The sequence below is a fragment of the Megalopta genalis genome, chromosome 10 (assembly GCF_051020955.1).
Source record: "Megalopta genalis isolate 19385.01 chromosome 10, iyMegGena1_principal, whole genome shotgun sequence".
In the NCBI taxonomy this organism is placed as follows: Eukaryota; Metazoa; Arthropoda; class Insecta; order Hymenoptera; family Halictidae; genus Megalopta; species Megalopta genalis.
The window spans coordinates 15,941,295-15,961,308 of NC_135022.1; the positions used below are offsets into that span (position 1 = coordinate 15,941,295).

Sequence of the window (20,014 nt, forward strand, 5' to 3'; positions counted from 1 at the left end):
TTAGGAGAAATTGAGTAATGAATAATGCTCATGACATGATGTCAATCATCCTTCGAATCATGTCATGTGGCCTCCGAATTGCCTTCGAATCGTGGCATATGGCCTCCGAATTGCCTTCGAATCATGGCAAAAAATTAGAAATAAAATAATTAAGTCATTGTTTTTATTCTAACAATAATATTTTCAATAACTTCTCCCTAATTCGCACTTAGATTGTGCACAAAAATGGATAATTTGGAAACAGGAGATACGATTTTTCCAACCTTGTGGCTCACTTTTATAGTTACCAATTGTCAACAACTATAAAAACGAACCAGAAGGCTCGAATAATCGTATCTCCTCTTCCCAAACTATCCACTTTTGTGCGCAATCTGAGCGCGAATTAGGGAGGAATTACTGTACTCATTAATTCCTATAAAAACGAGCCACGGAGAATCGCGACTTCGTATTCTCAGATTTGCCAGTTTCAATTCCGACTTCCGAACATTTCTGAGAGAAATTACTGTACTAAGAATTTTCTACGAATTTTTGCGTTTGCGTTGCGGTACTTAATGTGTTAACAAATTTACTTAAAATCACTTAACAAACAACGGATAAAATTGGGAAACGTATCAGGCTAGCACAGCTAACCCCGTAAGGAATCGACCGTATTAAGCGAAGCGCAGAGTTTGAAATAATAACTTTATCCTCCATAAATTTCGGCGGGGCCGGGTAAAAACTGCGTGTGGCTTGTTAAACGATTGTCCGATCGTCGGACACAATTTTACGTGAGGACTTTTGACCGCGTATGGGATCGAAATACCCGAGAGCCCGGCGATCCGCTCGTTTTAACAAACGCGAGGCCCCCTGTGTTTTAACCGGGAGCAACCGAGCGTGCTCGTCTCTTGCCTCGGAAAGGGTAAATATTGGAGCTCGATATTAATTTCCGTTCTAACTTGAAACTGTTCCGGCCGAGTATACGCGGATGAATCTCGTTACCGTACCTCGCTCGAGAGCGCCCGATCCAAGGTAAACGAAGGTTGCGCCGGAACGTCCGCGTACTAGAAAGCGAGTACAAAAATACCGAGCTCGCGTGCCCACACGTTTTCGAGTGGGCCAGCCGATGTACATCGACGCTCGATAGCGACCAGCACGATTGCCGTTCGATAATTAACACGTTAATTAACGCGCAGCGTCAGTCCCCTGGGGTTGACAGAGAACTTTCGAGTCAGTCATCTTGGATTAACAGTGTATGTACTACTTTTTGGGCGTCGTCAGGTCCCAGGGACTGGCAGTGAACCTGTCGTTTGGGCGGCATCGGCGCATGGGACCGGCTTTATCGAGGTTAAAAAATAACGTCGGCCTGCCGCCTCGACGGAAAACCCAGAAAAATCGGCTCCGCGCTTAAAGTGTTAAGCGATAAGATCCCTCGAGAACGACCCGAGGTCCGTCGGCGATCGACGATGTTCACGGTGTCGCAGATTTCCTTCCAAAAATGAAAAGAATCGCAGAAATGGAGCGGCTAACGAGAGTGCCCCGCGCGCGCCCCGAGCTCTGGGAACGAGATTTCCTCGGAACGTAAATAAGGATGGCGGGAAAAAAGACCGGATAAAAAGTAACGGCGTTGTCGTCCATTGGATCGTACTTACGAACGGCTGCGACGAAGGACGATCTAATAGCGCGCCGCGGGCCCGAGAGGGAGAGAGAGAGAGACCGGCAAAGAGAGACGTTTATTGCGCGTTGAACCGTGTCGACTTAGCGTACCAAGCAAAGTGAAACCTCCACAAAAAGTCGAAAGAAAAAGCGAACGTGACGAGGGTCAGTAGGGCCTCGTATGCACGTCAACACCGCGGGAAAATGCAGGCGCAACACCCAGTCGGGAAAGTATTCGGTGAACGAGATGGGTGGGAACGGTCTGGTGCCGGCTCGATAGCTGATGTTTCAAAGCCGCTAACTGCGAAATGAGGCGTGCAGAAATGGATAAAGTGCTCCGCATTCGAAGATATCACGCGGAAGGAATGCGGGTCGGATTGGCTGTTGTGTCAGCGAATCGGATTATCAACAAGCAGGATCTCCTCTTGACGGAGAACAGTATTTTACTATAAAAACGATCCTAGCCTTAATCCGCCGAAGCATCGTTCCGTTACGTAGATGTTTCTTTACTCGATGTTCGGCTGAGATTGGAAAGATGCATACACGTTCGGAAGCGCGGCGACAGTGACGCGGTCAAAAAACGAAAGCGTCTCGTTCTGTCCCTTCGCGTTAAATCGATACAACGATAAACAATCTATGCGACGGAAAGATAAATGGCTGAATTCCCGAGCCGCTTCATTGAGTGCGGAACATCGCGATAAGATGAGATAAAATTAAAATAAAATTGCAAGCATTGATCGCGAGCAACAATGTTGTTTGCAGAGAATAGAATGATTTTCGAGAAGCGGAGTGTACCGTGCGTCGATTTTGCACGAAGCGTCGATCGCGCCTCGTCCGATAAATCAGGGTTAAATAGAGACCGCGTGTCCATTGAACGGCATTAACATTCCGACTGATAAAGAAAGCACCCATGCCTAATGATCGATCGAACTCGCATTCCATCGCAACCATCTTTCTATCTCTGCATACCGCAGCAATGCCCGACCAATTGTCATAACTATCGCATTTTCAGCCTAGTTAGTTGTCGCTTTCTATCCCCACCGACCTCCCAGGCCTGGCGTGACTATCGGAGCAAGTCTTATATTTATAGTAAATAAACTTTCTACGTCATTCGCTCTGGACGGGTCTTTATCCCCTAAGCGATCCAAAGGCTAACGACTCGGAGGCAAGCTGTATCCTGAGATACGATAACTCACACGTATGTCCGCGTTCCTACCGGACATGTAATTTCTGTAGTTAAATTAATTAATCATAGGTCGCTCTTCGAGAGTGCAACACAGACACGTGGTATCGTTGTTCGTTCATTGTCACCTTAGGCAACGGTCCTGTCAGCGGTGACTTATGATCGCGACCTAGATTAGTAGTATTTCGGATGACACCGTATCCTATCCAAAGCGGTTGCTCGAAGACAATTTCATCGATTCGCAGGAAAGGTTTTCGGAAAGCCGGCGAACGTGTCACCGTCGTAGGACGGAATCTGATCGGCAATGGGACCAAGTTCACCAGTCTGCAGCGACGAGAAGGCGCAAGAGCGAGGGGACGCCGCGAGTCGGCCGGTACCAAGGAACGAAGCGGGATGGATAGAGGCGTTTGAGAGAGGGAGAGATCGAGGGAAAATGTATCGAGGCAGGTCGGAGGAAGAAAGAGAGTAGCACGCGTGCGGTTCCTCGGTTGTTAGGTCGTCGTTACACAGGTTCTTAAAGGTCCCGTGCGTGGTCTGGCCGTATGGGAGTCCGGTTGTGTGTCTGTCGGGTCTCTCGGTGTTGTGCGGAGAACTATAGTGTTTGGAGGCGCGCGGGGGTTCCCGGTGTGTCTCCGGTTCGTACGGTGCGCGCGCAGAGCCTCGACCGGCGTCCGACAGGAGTCGCTGGCTCTGTGGCCGGCCTCGGGCTGCTCGAGCGGGCCGTTCAGTCTAATTTGAACCGTCGCGCGCGCCCGACGCGGGGCCACCGACAATCCCTTCTCCGCCTCGACGTGACACGAGGCTCCTCGTGCATGCCGCGTGCAACACACGCGCCGATCCCCCGCACGATATTATCCGCACGCGTGCACCAGCACCAGCAGCACCAGCAGCACCAGCAACACCAGCAGCACCAGCACCAACAGCAGCGGCAGAGGCAGCGACAGTAGCAGCGGTGGTAGCGGCAGTAGGACCGAGCGAGGAGAGCAACAGCGCAACCAGTATCGCCGCTATCGTGGAATCGGTAACGCGCTGGAAGCGGACGGTCGTCAGTCTTCTCGCTGGTGGTCGCTTCCAAGAGCGACACCGACCGCGACCGCCCCCGTCGCGATCGCAGATTTACAGATCGGTCGCACCGATAGTCGGCAAACGGTTCCATCGCGATCGGTTCGCCGAACAGTGCAGTGCGCGACCCGCGAGGACTAGACTTCGACGGTCCTCGGGTACCAACCGCGAGAGAGCCCTGTGAGTATATTTAAATAGTGTGCCTCGGCCGGTCAGAGCAAGCCGACTCTTGGTCCTCTTCGTCGTCGTCGTCGTCGTCGTCGTCGTCGTCTTCTTCTTCTTCGTCGTTGTCGTCGTCGTCTTCTTCTTCTTCTTCTTCTTCTTCTGCTGCTGCTTCTTCTTCTTCTCCGTCTCCGTCGTTGTCGTCTCCCTCGTTGCCTTCTTATTCCGCGGCTCTCGTCGTGTGTCATCATCCTCGGGTTTTCCTCGTTCGGAGTGCAACGTGATACCGAGAGCCGAGAAAAGAGACCCGCTCTCGGGGGTGGCGCGCGCGCGAGATTCTTTATCGACTTTCGACGATTTATTTCGAGATACGGAAACACACGGACGACCTCGTTCTCCCGAGAGGAGACCGAGTTTCCGAGACGACCCCGTCCCCGACGATTCTCGATCGGTGCCCGTTGCCCGGCGTCGCGGGAATCGAGGCCCGGCGACGATTTTTAACGGCATAGTGTATGTATCGCGTCGCGGGAAAGAGGAACCAGGGGAAATCGAACTTCGGAGCAACCTTCGAAGCCGGTCGGCCGACACCGAGATGAGCTGTCCGTCCGATCGACAGGATGACCGGGACGATTGAACCGTTGGTTTCGGCAGTCGAAGCCGATCGGGGCCGCGCGCGATAATCCCGAGGGGTACTTAGGTCTCCTTAGGTGTCCCTGTTGCATCCGTCGAGGGCGTCGAGGATGAAGAGGACGGCACTAGGTTGGAAGAGCAGACAGCCGAGAATCTGTCCGATGGAAGTCCCGATGTCTTGCCTCCGGTGGTACAACACCTCGTGAACAGCGTACGTTTTTTATTCGTGGACTGCTTCGTGAAGAAGGGACGAAGGACGAAGGTCTAGCGGGAAGATAGACGCGAGTCAGGGGAGGACGAGTAAGAGACAGTCGCGTTCCGGCCACCCTGAATGATTTGATCGGTGAGAGACAGGAGAGGTCCGAGACCGAGATAGTCTCCCCCAGGGAGATCGTTCGTTTCGCGGTGTCCGAGGCGCGTATTCGGTCGCGAGAGGCAGATCAGAGTGCCAGAGAAGAGTGTGCTTGTTCGGGGTGACCGAGGTGTCGACCTCTCACCCCCGATCAAACCAGCAAGCAGGTCGGATGATGTGGGCGTCTCTGCTTTTGGCCGGGATCTTAAGCGGCTGGTGGGGCGTACTGGCGCTCGCTGCGGCACCCCCCGCCAATCGGAACTCCCTCGAGGAGACGTCGACGAGGACCACCGGCGACTATCCGGCATCGATGAGCATCGCCGCCGTTCAAAAGACCCGCAATTATCGTCCGACGACTTGGAACTTCCTTACGAGCGCCATCGCCGAACCAAGGGACGAGTTCGCCCTCGCCTCGTCCACCGAGGCACCGGGCAAGGGGACACCGTCATCGGCAACATCGGAAACGGCAGAAAATGATCGGCGAGTCGAGTCCGTCTCGTGGACGTCCTCCACCGCGCTGGAACCGTTCGGGGACCAACGAACCGTGTCCAGGTCCAAGACCACCGAGGAGGAGCTGTTCGACGACTCGATCCGCGCCGCGTTCGTCGCCTCCTCGCTGCGAGCGAATCGCCGGCTGGAGGACGAGCCGATAGGACACCCGAGGACGGTCGAGTCCGGGATCTCGCAGCCACCTCGGCACTCCTCCACCCAGACGCCGTTCCTCTACGGCCCGGGGAGCGACGAGTCCTCGGTGGAGAGGCCCCGCGTGGTTCGCTCGACCAAGCAAAGACCAAAGAACCGCACCAAGGCGGACTCGCCGCGGGAGCAGCGACGCCGATGCCGGAATAAGGGCTGCCGCGGGCAGAACTGGTGCCCCGACATGGACGTCGGGAACAGGGCGTACCTGGCGCCCACGGTCTTCGAGGGCAAGGCCAGGAGCATGTCCTCGGCGAGGAAGCCCGGCTCGAACTACGCGGTGACGTTCGAGGTGAAGCAGGTCTACAAGAGCCAGCCGGGGTTCCCGCCGCTCCAGAAGAACGACAGCGTGCGGCTGCACTTCCGCGACAAATCCGCGCCCGGCAAGTCGACCGTGTGCGGCTACGACACCGACGGCAATCAACAACAACAGCAGCAACAACAACAACAGCAGCAGCAGCAACAACAACAACAACAACAACAGCAGCAGCAGCAGCAACAGCAACGCGATAATCAGAGTGGTGTGGTGCGAGCCAATATTAAGAGGGGTAAAGTGTATCTAGTGTTTGTGAACCGCGTGGGACCTAGAAACTTTACGATTCTCGGTGAGCCGGTGATTCGGAGCAAGAAGAACGAACAGGCGGTGCAGGCTGTCGTTCGGCCGGATTACGGTGAGTGATCATGTCTTCGATTGATTCGATACTGTCTACGTCTACAAACAAGCTTACTGGCTCTCGGCGATGATATACCTGTTGAGAACGTCCGGGAGCTGCTTCGCGGCTGCTTTAGTTCTCCGATCGCGCGATCGCGTCTTCGCGATCCTTTCGATCGTTTTCGTTTAACTCGCGCCAAGCCGATTCGATAACCGTCCGCGGTACGCTCGCAAAATTTCTTGGATCCGCTTGTTTCGGCGAACTTCATTGTAGCCCAGGAAAAAATTTTCTGGTCCGCTCTTGGTCCGTAGCAGAATGATACCTCGTTAAAGGCGCGCTTTCCGACGACGTCGTGATTGCACGACGATTCCGATCCATATCCGCAGAAACACGAATCTGGAGTATCGTCTTCTGTACGGCCCTAATCATCGTTGATTATCAATCGGATCGCTCAAGAAAGCCTTAATTGATCATTAACTTGCCACAGACCACGAACCGATGAAGCCGGTTGACTACGTCGGAACACGATACTATCGTAATTACTCTATTGTTATTGCGATAAACTCGGTAATCCTATTGCGGGTGATTATCGAGTCACCCCCCGCGTCTTCGCCATTACCGCTGAAGCTCGGCAGAACACTGAAATTTCTAAGACACGCGATCCTCCGACACTCTTTCTCCGCCTTTCGTCGCGCGGCGACGACGAAATCGGAAGCTCGTTACCTCTGGAAATCGTCGTGGAAACGAACCGCGTTACTTCGTTAACGAGCTTTCTACGCGCGGTTGCTTTTAATACGAAGGAGGATGTCCGAATGCGATGACGACCGTTCCCCGATACTCGAACAGAAACCTAATCCCTGCGCGCGGGACGACTTTCAGACCCGACTCGGAAACAGCTGGAGCGATAAATCGCGGCACGCATCGACGCTATTACTTATTGCACCCGGGGACTCGTTTCTGTCTCTGTAAGAGCACGCCCACGCGCCGCGACGAGCCGCGTAACCGAGGGCGCTCGCTCGCTCGCTCGCGCGCTTGTATTCAAAAGCGGCGGACAAGTTGAACGGCGTTCGATCTCTCGATCGGGAGGATCGTGCTCCTAGGAGCTTTCGAAGACGGTCCATCTCGCCGAGCTTTTTTGCTCGCCTCGCGGGCAAGAGGGGACTCGTCGCGCGGCGGCGATGACTGCTCGCCACCGCGCGACGACGACCTTCCTTACTTGATTTATCGCGCCAACGTCGCGCGCGCGCGGCCGCTCCACTCCGAGATATCGAAAGTAGCTCGTCACGGAACATCTGTGAACTGTTGACGAGCTGACGCTGCCTGCTCGCCTGCCTGCTCGCCTGCCTGCCTGCCTGCCTGCTCGCTCGCTTGCTTGCCTGACTGCTTGCTCGCCTGTCTGTGGCGGTACTCGCCGCGCACATGTGGCTCTTCGCGTGAAAAGAGTCTATCGAACCGACCGGTAGGCACGCAGTGTCTTCGATCGAGCGTACGACGAGGTAACCGTGTTGCGGAGCCAGCGGGACCGTAAACAGGACCTCCTCTCGAGGGCCCTGTACCTCTAACTCCCGCGCCTCTGCTGTTTGCACCAGGTTCAGGGTGCAACGTTCCTGGTCCTCGTTGCTGCAAGCACCTTGTCTTTCGCGCTGAAACGTAATCTAATTCTGGGGATCGTTCGAGCAGCGACAATGTTCTCAAATTGTCCTGAATGCTAGGTAAATCTCCGTCACGAGGGCACAAATCTTGTCGGCTAGAGCAGTGGAGCCGATTAGTGTGGGGTGAATCAATCACCGTGCTTTTCATTTATCTTCGAGCATGCTTAACTTTATATTTAACGAACAAGACATACCTAATCCTTTTATTCTTTCATCTTGCTTACTATTTAATGAACAGATCGAATGTCTTATTCGATAAATGTAGAATTAATTATCCCTGATTAATCTGTTTATTTTTTGACACAAAAATATAATATGTCTTATTCGATAAATATAAAGTTAATTGTGTCCGAAAAACAAATCGAAGGCACAGCAACCGCTGTGAAGTGACCGACTTTCCCCGAGGGGTGAAATTGTGAATTTGCGAGGGTGAATTGTTACCAGTCGCGATATGCACCGTATCGATCGCGCGTCGTCGATCCATCGCGTAGATTATCAAGGGAAAGGTAAGACCGGATCGAACGCGACGTCGCCGAAATAAAGGGTCGCGTTTTATTCCCGTCGCGAGAACAGCTCGCGAATATTTCGTGGGATTTTCCGGACAGCGTTCTCGCGCGAGCGTGCGAGCGAGCGAGCGAGCAGAGGCAGAGGCGAAGGCGAAGGCGAAGGCGGGTTTCGAGCGCGCAAAGCGGGCAAAGTTCTTTGATACTTCTTTGGAGTAGCTCGGCACGGAGCTTCGTTAGCGTCGTTTTCGTCCTCTACTTTCCCCGTCTCGTTTACGAGTTCGGAACTGTTGCGCTCGTTTGCTTTCCAAGCCTCCTCTATCCGAGAGCGGCGATGGGGCGCCGAGCCGCGCCGCGCCGCGCCACGCCAGTTTCTAGCCCCGTGCGTATTACACATCCGCCTTGACGCGTATCGAAAGTTTCCGCGACTTATCCCATTAACGAGCCCCCGAAGTATCTCGCCCCCGTGAAAAGCGGAGCCGAAGAGAGCGAGAGAGCGAAAGAGCGAGAGAGAGAGGAGAGCCACTCCAAAGGGTGGCTCGGTCTTTCCTTAAACCGATTTACTGTGTACGGTCCGAACGGCGCGAATAAATTGGATCTCCTCCCCTTGAACGACGCGGCGCCTTCTCAAGAGCAGCTCTCTCTCTCTCTCTCTCTCTCTCTCTCTCTCTCTCCATCTCTTTATGTAATAGCGTCGCATCGTTGTCGCGCGGATCGCGGGAAGAATTGCACAATGGCGCCTGGCACTCGTCTGGCCCTCCACGTCGTTATCTCGCGTTCCCTCGCTTATCGTTATCACCTGGCGAACGCATTATTTACCGGATATCGGAATTACTGTAGCTATCTGATCCTCGTAACTGCTGTGATGTCACCGTGGATTCGTGGATTCGCGGATTCCGTCATCCTACCATGGGAAATCCCTTTCTTTCTGGAACGAAGTGCCCCACCGGTGTCTCACCGTCGCCCCTGTCACCCCATGGGAAAAGGATTCCAGGGGTTAGGGCGCGAACAGAGGCGCAAAAGCGGCGCGGAACGCGTCTGGTGTCCAGCGGCGAGACGCGACGCGACGCGACGGTTCGTTGATCCGCGATCCGCAAAAGCGGGTCCGTGCCGGCCCTTCTTCCAGTTGTCGGTGACTAAGCCAGACGGAGAGGGGGGCAGGGAACCCGGGACGTCAATTATAAGGCCTTAATCGGAAACCCGTCCTTACTTCTGTTGGCTTACACTCGGCCATGCCACCCGAGCGAGACAACGGCCGACGAGAAACGGAATATCGAGAGCGCATAGACGCGTCTCTGATCCGACGTCTCTCCGCCGACGGCCTTCTCGTTCTTCTTCATAGAAACCCTCCCCTGATTCTATATAGATCATCCGTTTAATTCGCGATTTTCTATCGGGAAGCCGCAGACGCGGTGTTTGCAGCACGTACTTCCAATTTGTAGCCGTTTGGTTCGCAGCCAACTAGTTAAGATTCGGAAATTCTATGTAAAATTACTGTACAGAGCTGTACAGTAGGGGCGTCCTAATTACATCGAGCAGCATTAAACATATGTTAAACATACGTAACGATCAACCAAACACGCGTTCTGTCCAGCTCGGCACAGTTTGAATCATCCTGTTATTCTCGTGTCAGCGTGTGTTTGTATCAGGGCATTTATTCAATGATTTTGTACGCAAGATTACTTAAGTTGCAAAAATAATTTCGTTTTCTCATCAGCTGTTTATTTGGAAAAGCGAAATTACTTTCGCAAAAACAATGATTACAATAATTTTCGAACAAAACACGTGGAACCGGTCGCTTCGATCGGCAAGGTAGCTTCGGTGTAAAGCGGAGGGTCTGCTCGTGTGAAAAGGTGCAGCTACGCCGAGTTCACGGCGATTTTTAAGATTCGATAACGCTGCTTCGAAGTGCCGCGCCGAGCCGGGGATGAGCAACAACTGCAAAAGCATGGGTGTCTAATCGAACGAGTGTTCTTTAGTTCAGCCCGGAGCGCTTGGAAAGTTTGGGAAACTGTACTCGATGGATCCACAACGAAGAATCCGGTTATCGCGCGAAAGGGAACCGCAACGGCCGCGAAAAATGCGAAAAGACGAGGAAATTATGCAGTCGGCGAGTCGCATCGGCCGCGGACCACCAAAACAGTCGGTGCGCCGCGCCGGCGTGGCGCCCCGGGGAGCGAGCTCTCCCTGGCCGCAAATCCATCGAGAGCCATTAATGAATTCGCGGATCTTGAGTTGGCGAACAATTCTCCGGTGGTAATTGCAGCGCGAACCGAAAGGCTCCGCGGCGATGGAGTTGCGTGGAACTCGAAACAATTCGCGGTTGCGAGCCGGTCGTAAGAACGGGAACGGGAACAACGCGATAAGCGAGCAGCGTGTGCAGGTATCTCGGGTTTACTTCGAAACGGTTTAGTCATCGGAGAATCGGTATCTCGGCGCATCATTGTTACGTTAGGCGGTCGTCGCCGCCGGATATTACCGCTCGCGATTTCCTCGATAACGAGAAGCAATCGCGGATCTCATTCGAGAAAGAAAGAAAGAGTTGTATATATATAGAGAGAGAGGGAGAGGGAAAGGGAGAGGGAAGAGATAACAGGACGATCGTTTTTCGAGAGAGCGATTCATTCCGCGCGCGATTGTAAACGCTCTCGCGTTTCGCGGAAACTCGTTCCGGGGTTATTCTTGGATGCACCGTGTGCACTTGCACCGCGTGGTGCAACCACGAGAGTCCGGCGCCTGCGATATCTGTGCACGCGATGATAATATCGCATTATCAAGCCTCGAACTAGAGTCTTCTGTGCCGCGATCCGCCGCTGCGACGAGAGAAGGGTTGGGCGAAAGCGTGTACTCTCGCGGGTTCGCGAGTTATTTTGGCGTCCGTACACGCACACGCGTCGCGAAGGAGCGGGTTCGTTAATCGTCTCGGTGCGGTCTTCTTCGTCGGGCGCCGCGGACGCTCGGATTATTCTCGCCTTTTGCGCGTCGACCGTAAATCTGCGAAACCGTGGCTCTACCGTCGAAGAACCATCGTCGGTAGCAAGCAGCGTGCTCGCGAAATTAATAGAACCGTTCTGTAAACTCTTAGCGCCCGAGTATTTTAGCTGCCGATGTCTGGTTATTTTTCAGCAATTTTTTGACGTGAACGCGAAACGTTCGTTGCCCCTGTCGTTTTTTTATTCAGCGATGCTTCAGATTCTATGGAGCGTCAACTTTATACCTTGCCGCAAGAGATGGATGGAGGATCTTGCCCTGGCGACTGTTCCGAGTCTCTAATTGACGCTCGGATTGTCCACAAAAATGGACAATTTGGGAAGAGGAGATACGATTGATTTGAGTCTTGCGCCTCGTTTTTATAATTATCGATTCTCAAAAACTATGAAAACGAGGCGCAAGAACTCGAATAATCGTATCTCCTCTTCCCGAATTGTCCATTTTCCTGCACAATCTGAGCGTCAGTTTGGGAGACATTACTTCGTATTTCGTCGCACGGTCTTCTACAGTTTGTCCCCGTTACACCCGCTATGTTATTTAATTTAATTTAATTTAATTTAATTTAATTTAATTTAATTTAATTTAATTTAATTTAATTTAATTTAATTTAATTTAATTCACTTTATTTATACAGCGAGTCACAAAATTATCCGCTCAGTCGATAATGCGTGAAAAATTAACGAAATAATCAGACAACGAAGGACTTTTTCAGATTTGTTTTAACGGACACATGTTATTTACAGCTCAGTGTAACAGAATCGTAAAAAGAAATGAAAAGCTTCGATCTATAATTGCAAAGACAACGAATATATTTTCTTCGAATGGCGGAGAATCAAGAAATTTGATAATCAGTTAATAAAGACAATGTTTCTAACATTGATTGCAAATACGTCTACCTAATCGCTATTGTCAACGGATTGAAATATCCAGCAAAACGGGTCGATCGCACTAAATCTCGACGAGTAGAACGAGGTTCCAAAGGGCAGTGCTGACGTAGCAAAGCGAGAAGGAGCATCGAAGTCAACAAGCCACGTAACGCTAGGATTATTGGTCATGCAGAATTTCATACAGAAAGCATAGGTGAGCAATGATTCTTCTGTACACGAGAGAGAGAGAGAGAGAGAGAGAGCGTGTGTTCAGGGCATTCTTATCGCCGCCGCTGCGTGATGCAGCCAATGGTGTTCCACTGCACGGTGGTCTACTACTTACTAGCATCGCACTGTATCTTTCGATGCATGCGGCGATAATCTCGCGCATCTTGGAATCGCTAGAAAGCAATCGAAAGCAATCCAGCTCTGCGAGATAAAGAGCCTTCAAATGACGTTCGAGAATTCTCGAGAATAGGGACTCGATATCAACGAAACTCCGAAGGATGCTGGAGAATGCAGCGCGGCGGAGTTTCGGCGAAGGTTTTCCGTGGAAGCCGGTGTCTCTTGATGGCCAATCGGCGAGGCATAATTGGCGACTTAGCGGGAAGCGTAGCTCGTAACATCGGCCGCGAGATTGATCGTCCGAGGAAGGGGAGTAAGGCACAAGGGCATCGGGAGGAGCGGCGAGCGGATAGATAGAGCTAGAACGCGAGGGAGGGAGCGTGAGATCGAGCATGAGAGAGAGAGAGAGAGAGAGAATAAGAGTGAGCGAACGAGCGAGCGAGTGAGAGGAAGAAAGAAAGAAAGAAAGAGGGAGAGAGGGAGGAACGTTCGAGAGGGGGTTGGAGAGGGGAAACAGGAGGGGGAAGTGGGCCCGTCGGGAGGGCAGGAGGGGGAAAATCGGCACGTACGTATCCAGAGCACGTACGGCCCTGTGCCCATACTCAGAGGAACCCGCAGGTACGCTCTATATACTGCGGACAGAGGCTCACGCACAGACGGACGGTCTCACACGCACGTGCACAGGTGGAGGTGGAGTGATGCGAGAAAGATGGAGAGAGAAAGAGAGAGAAAGAGAGTGGGGGACCACACGTGTGGTGTGTGTATACACCGTGGCGGCGAGGAGCAGGTAGACTGCTGGGCGGCCGGCGATCCAGCCTCGAGCACGAGGTCTCCGAGGTGATCCGCCGATCCGGAGAACCGGTGCTCTCTCGATGCTGCTCCACCTGGCTCGCCTGCTCTTGCCCGCTCCAGCTCGCTCGAGCCCGCTCTCGCCCGGTCGCTCGCATCGAAATTAGTTTACCCGGAATGCGATTGTAACGACGCGCCGCGGCTCGTGGCTCGTGGCTCGTTGTTCGTTGCTCGCCGTGACAATTCGGACCGCGTTCCATCGCGCGTTTGATGTTCCTTTGGAAAATTAATTTAAGATTGCAGAGAGTGAGAGAGAGAGAGAGAGAGAGAAAGAGAGCGTCGCGCGGCACCGTGCCGATTCGACGGCTCCGTTTGCCAGGAAAATTCCACGCTACCTTTGGAATTTCGTGCCGGGCTTGGAAGCGTGCGCGCGAACGCGGACACCGACTCGAGAGAGTCGACTCGCGCCAAAGTGACCAGATTAGCGGATAACGTAAATAACTTCGGACCCGACTTTGACGTAATAATTCAATCGCGATAGCGCGACACTGGTTCCCCGTCGAACGGCGTGGCGCGGCGCGGCGGCCGCGCTCTCCGCTTCGATTCGGAATAAGTCGCGAGAGTAGACTGCTCGGCGACTGCCGATCTCTACCGTCGTGTCCGGTCGCTCGAGCGTGATTATTTTTAGCGATCAGTGAACGGTGAACGAAGCTTGGATACGCTCGAACGTTCCGCAGATTTTTCGACGATAACGCCGCGACCGAGGCGACGCTATCGCGGCACTCGATAAGCCCGGGTTCCCGCGATCCTCGCGATCGGCCCAATTCCACGGGGGCCGGCAGCCGTGACGGATTTTTTTTTCCTCCGACTGGGTGGTAGCTGGCCGGTAGCTCGAAGCTCTCGGGGCTGATCGATGACCGTCGGACCCCCACGAATCTCCGAAACCGAGACCGTAAGAACCGAGCATGTATCATCCGGCAGAAGGAACGGCGATTTCAATATCGCCGGGCATGCCGGCAATTTATGGCCCCGTTTTCTCCCAGAATTGGCCCATGTTCGTCGATCCGATGGCGTGCGCGCGGTGGCCGCGTCCTCCCTTCCGTGTCCAGCCTCTCGTCCCGCCACGCCGGACGGGGACCTCGCGCAATTGGCACAGCTGGCAGGACAGTTGCCGTAGGACAATCAATGTTCCCGGATACAATGCGATAATTTGCTATCGCTTGTCGCCATCGTCGATTGAATTACGGGCATATTATTACAGCGCCGACGCATTTCCGACGGCCAACTACTTCTGCCGGGGACAAATATCCGCGTGATTAACGAGCGATCGACTGTCGCGCGACTCCTCTCTGTCCTTTCTCGAAAACGCTTGTACCACCCGATCGATCGAGTTAGACGGAACCACCGTGGAAACGCCGGGAAACTGTGAATCTTTAACGAGCGAACGTTGCCAGCAATCTAAAGCGGCGCGGCGCGGCGCGGCGCGTTCCGCTTTCGCGCGGATTCAAGGTTCTAAACTTGACAACGGCAGAAGCGAGCGGCCCGCGACCAGCTGTTAGGATCAGTCCCGCGGCCGATCGATCGATCAACGCCGCTCTTTTGTTATCGGTAAGACCGCGCGAAACCCGGGGAAAAAGGCCAAGAAAAAACGGGAACGGCGGCCACGCTTCGTGAAACACGATTCTCGTCTGCGACGCCTTTTCTCTCCCCTTTTCTCGGCTCCCCCGACGAATCCCGACGAAAACGCTTCGGTATCTCGTTAAAAACTCGGCAAAAAGTTTCGAGCTCCCACCCCCCCTCCCCTCCTCCCCCCTCCTTTTTAGCCCGGGTCTCGATTTTCTTTTTAAGCCGGATTCGAACCACCACCGCGAACGAGCAGGCGCGCCGGAAGAAAAAAAAAGGACAGGCTGTCGATAACATGTGTTTTCCCCGGTCTTCGGTTAAATCGTGCGCTCCCCAGCCTCGCTATCGGAGCCGCCCTTCCTACGCACGCTTCCTTTCTGGTCGGAATAAGGGATGAGCTGGCTTAAAGAGTGCCGGATTGAATATCACGGCCGCGAGCGTGCCGCGCGCAGTTCGCGGATACGCCCAACGATTTGTATGCCGAACGTGCCCGACTATTTCACCCTTGCCTGCCCCCTCCCCCCTGCTGTCTCCTCCTCGCCTCCCTCGTCCTACCGTCGCCCCTCGCCCCGCCGCCGCCGCGAGCCTCTTTATTTTCACTCCCGCCTTCCTTCCTTCTTACCCCAGATTTTCCGGCTTTCCAACTTCCGCCGCCGCTTTCTACCTCCGACGACTATTATTCCGTCGCGGCGCTCCCCCGAATGTCTACCCTTTGACTTTTGTATTGGCGCGGATGGTATTAGAATTTTTCGCAGGGATTTTCCGCCGGATTGCGAGCACCGTAATCAAGCCCAATTTTCGAGGACGGTGGAGATGGTACGGAGATCTCTTTGGAGCGACGGGAAAATCTGGTGAACAACCCCTCGAGTATCGGCACTTTGTTCGTTCAGATTTTAACACGTTGAACGCCACGCCGGTTTTACAGAAATTGTCCGTGGCGCCACGATGAATTTTCTTTTATGCGATACATATAATGTTGACATATTATCTGCAACAGATAAGTTACAGTGTATAACCATGTTTGACATGTTGATTGCGACAGGGGTCACAATTGACGATGGTAATAATACAAAATTTTAGATATTGACATTCGTTTTAAATTATATATATTTCTAGCAATTTGGGCGCGCCGGTCACCGGTGGCACCCATAGCGTCACCGCCAAGTTAAGTGCCGGTCACCGGTGACCCCCGCCGTGGCATTCAACGTGTTAAACCGAGCTGAGACGTTCTTTCTTGCGTTGTCGCCTTTCCGGATTAACTATAGTAATGTCTCTCTAATTGATGCTGAGATTGTCCACAAAAATGTGCAATTTTGGAAGAGAAAATACGATTGTTCGAACCTTATGGGTCATTTTTTATGGTTATCGATTGTCAATAACTATAAAAACGAGTCGCAAGGCTCGAATAATCGTATCTCCTCTTCTCAAATTGTCCATTTCTGTGCACAATCTGGGCGTCGATTAGAGAGACATTACTGTAATTAGCTGTTCTCGATGGCAATACGTTGTGCTACGTGGAGTATACTCGTTAAAAAGTACTAAAATGTGCTGTTTAGATCATAATTTTAGTGAAAACTAAAATGTATTCGAGAATTTCTAGATTTTTTGGATATTTGATGGCCAAGACGAAACGAACAAATAAGAAGATATAAATAATTGTTATGAAAGATCTGTTCAAAGAGTGTCCGACACATTTTAAGTGCACACTTTTCGAAGAGATCTCAATAGCTAACTGGTTAAGGAAGCTTCGATTAACAATAAGATATTTCAAAAAATCAGTGAAACAATTGTTTCAGATATCAAATCGGATTTAGCCTGATCAAAATTTCCCACTTGTTACCTGTCTGGAATAATCTGTTTTAATGAAGAAACAGAACACGCGTGCTTCACAGATTTTCATATGCCACGAATTATAAACATAATTTCAATTTAATTAAATCGATATCCTTTTTGCCCCAACAAAAGAGGAATAAATTACTGTTGCATGCTGTGCAAATTAATTCGATTATTCTCTTCATTTGTTTTATATTGCGGGCAAAAACATGAAACTTCGGTGCATTAAATTCGCGCTAAATTCATTAATTTCATAATTTTTATTTTTGCGGGAATTCTGCACATTCGCCCAGTGAAACAATCAGCGAAACTGCGTAGATGGAAAAAAATTCTATTCAGCAATTTATGCTAACTTGTACGTGGTCGACGTAAACGGAAGGCTTCGAACTTTCATTTCCTGTTGATTTTTATCGCAAGAAGCATTGTTTAATTCTAGAAATTGAGAGAAAACTCTTTATTGTTAAAAATTTTTGATTTATATGTACACACGCTGTTCATTTCATTTCATATTTTGTAACGTTTACAAAATATGAAATATAAAATTATACTGGTTTCGAAAGGTCTTCTCATGCGCAATGTAGTTCACGATCAATAAAAGTTCATGAGAACAACTAGCAATTGTTTTTGAACTTTTATAAGAACGTTATATAATAACGTTCTTATTAACACGGAATGAATGTATACTTTCATCATGTTACAATTCTAAGTTCTCGTGTAACGATTTCTATGATTACTAAATGTTTTATTATGGGTATCATTAGTTTAAGTAAACATTCTGGAACAAGAATAAATAAAAGATATATCTATTTCCTGACATGACTTTATTCCACCTAGATTGTCCACTTGTTCCACTTCACTCGATCTGCAGCGATATTGTTTATTTTTGTTCTTTTATTGTTTAGTATACTGATTATGTACTAGAGTACATAAAAATAGTTGAATTAATAAATTGATCGTAACGCCCGTTTTCTTAAAGGTGGTTAACGATACACCAAAAAAATCAACATTAGGGTGAAGTTTGTTAGCATAATTACATATTCTATTTATCGAGTCGGAAGTATAATTATAGGGAAGAAAGATTTGAGGAAGTTTATGCAAACTTTGGAGCCCATAAATTTACTCTCTCTAGTAAGGGTGAATTCCGTACAATGTTATTAATTATTTTACATAGGACAGCTAGGTCCGCTATGAAATTCCCTGTTTTTGTAGTCTCAGCTTTAGCATGATGATAATCAGACTGTGCAGGATTTTATGCTAAATAAAAATTATTTTCATTAATTGCAACTAAGATCAGTCGAATAGAAATTTTGTCCTTCTTTAACATTAAGAAACCAGCAATACTAATGAAACTCGAAAATTTGAGGATATAATATGAACATTCTAGAATACTGTTTCCTTTATTAAAACTCTATAGTTCACTTCCAAGGTTCATTAATTGTTAATATTACTTCTTCGAAAAAAATGTGAGACACTTCGATCTAGCGTGACAGCGGAGTGTTAAACCCTTTGCACTCGAGTGGTGACTCTGAGACACCACTGAAAATTGTTGTATCATGTTATAAAATGATTTTTACGTTATCATACGTTATCATTTGTTTATATTTCAGAGACTGTTAAAATATAATAACTGTTTTATAAGTTACAAGACTCGATTTTATACGCATAAACTGCGCTGAGTCATATAAAATAGAAACAGCGTAGGTCAGAAAAAGCTGTCTTGGATTTAGAATTAAAATGACCTCGAGTGCAAAGGATTAAATAATTTCAGTGAGATGAAAATAAAAACTGAATGAAAAGATGTCCTGAAATTCTTTTAATATTCTCAATGCTTCAAATTTCGCCTAATCGTTTCTATTATAAATGCATAAAATTCGCAATCTAGCGATAATAGATATATATATATATATATATATATATATATATATATATATATATATATATATATATATCAATTATTACCGAAGTCTAATGTAACGACCAGCTTTATACGCCGCGCACCTCGAGAATTTCTGCTGAACATTATTTTCACATCGTGCCGCGGTTCGAGCGTTTCTCCGAGCGACGGCTGTCTTCCTTTCGCATTTCTTCGCCGAGTACCGCGACCGAACTTCGACTTCCGACGATAGAATCCGTGAGAGAAGAGCGCGCAGGCTATCCTAACTGCGTCTGTGCTCTCGTACCGTGTTTCTCTAGCCGAGATTCGGAAGCGTCCCGCGGCGCGGGTTGTGCATCGCGCGAAGGTCGGCGCGCCGCGCGCCGTTCCGCGCCGATGAAAAAATATACTTTGGAAACGCTTGGTGACGCAACGTTCGCGCTTCTAGAGGAGTCGCTAGATCAGACGTCCCGACCCGTTGTCGCGGTTATAAATAACCTACTCACGGCGGTATTATTTCCGAACGGTCTCGAGAGAACCGAGCATTCGGATCCCGTGAAAGAGGTCACACGTTGACGCGCGCGTGGAAAAAGAAGGAAGCGGAAGTCCGCGGTTATCCGCGCGCGCGCGCGCGCGGGCTGCAGGGATCTCGGCCGCGGCGCGATGCTGCCGCTCGCGTCTGGCTGCCGAGAAGAGGGCCGCGTTAATACTCACCCTTTCATCTCGAATGTAATTAACGGTATTACCATCGTCGCGATTACTCTTATTACCTTTCTGTTTACTTATCTCGGGAGCCGGGGAGATGTCCCGGCACCAAAGAGGATCCGGCGAAGCGCAAACTTGGCACGAGCCCGAGGCGCTGGGCGCCGGACAATTTGATAATTAACGGCGAGAGAGGCGGGACGCGAGAGGAGACACAGAGAAAGAGAAAGAGAGAGAGAGAGAGAGAGAGAGAGAGGTAGAGAGAATGGTGGCTCCGGTTTGTTAAATAATTCCCAGATCGGATATCTTTGACGCAGACCCCTATTTGCGGAACTCGGAGGCGAGTCTGCTTTGCCGTGGCTCCGATCAGGCACGCGGACCGCTTCAAGGTGCTCCGTGAACCCGACGACGCGAGCTTCGTTGCTAATTCACCGAGATGCGATCGCGGTCGTTCGCTCGCGCTTCGA

General features: G+C 50.7%; 1 protein-coding gene across 2 annotated transcripts in view; it reads left to right on the forward strand.

The window, feature by feature from the left end:
- Positions 1-3,521: 3,521 nt before the first annotated feature.
- Positions 3,522-20,014, forward strand: part of vn (membrane-bound neuregulin protein vein) — a 391,821-nt gene continuing 375,328 nt past the window's right edge. Inside the window, exon 1 of one of the 2 annotated variants that reach the window (XM_076524696.1) lies at positions 3,522-6,388. In XM_076524696.1, coding sequence (XP_076380811.1) covers positions 5,194-6,388 — 1,195 coding nt within the window. In that variant the 5' untranslated portion in view covers positions 3,522-5,193. The remainder of the gene's footprint in view (positions 6,389-20,014) is intronic. The other variant, XR_013034198.1, reaches the window with a different exon arrangement.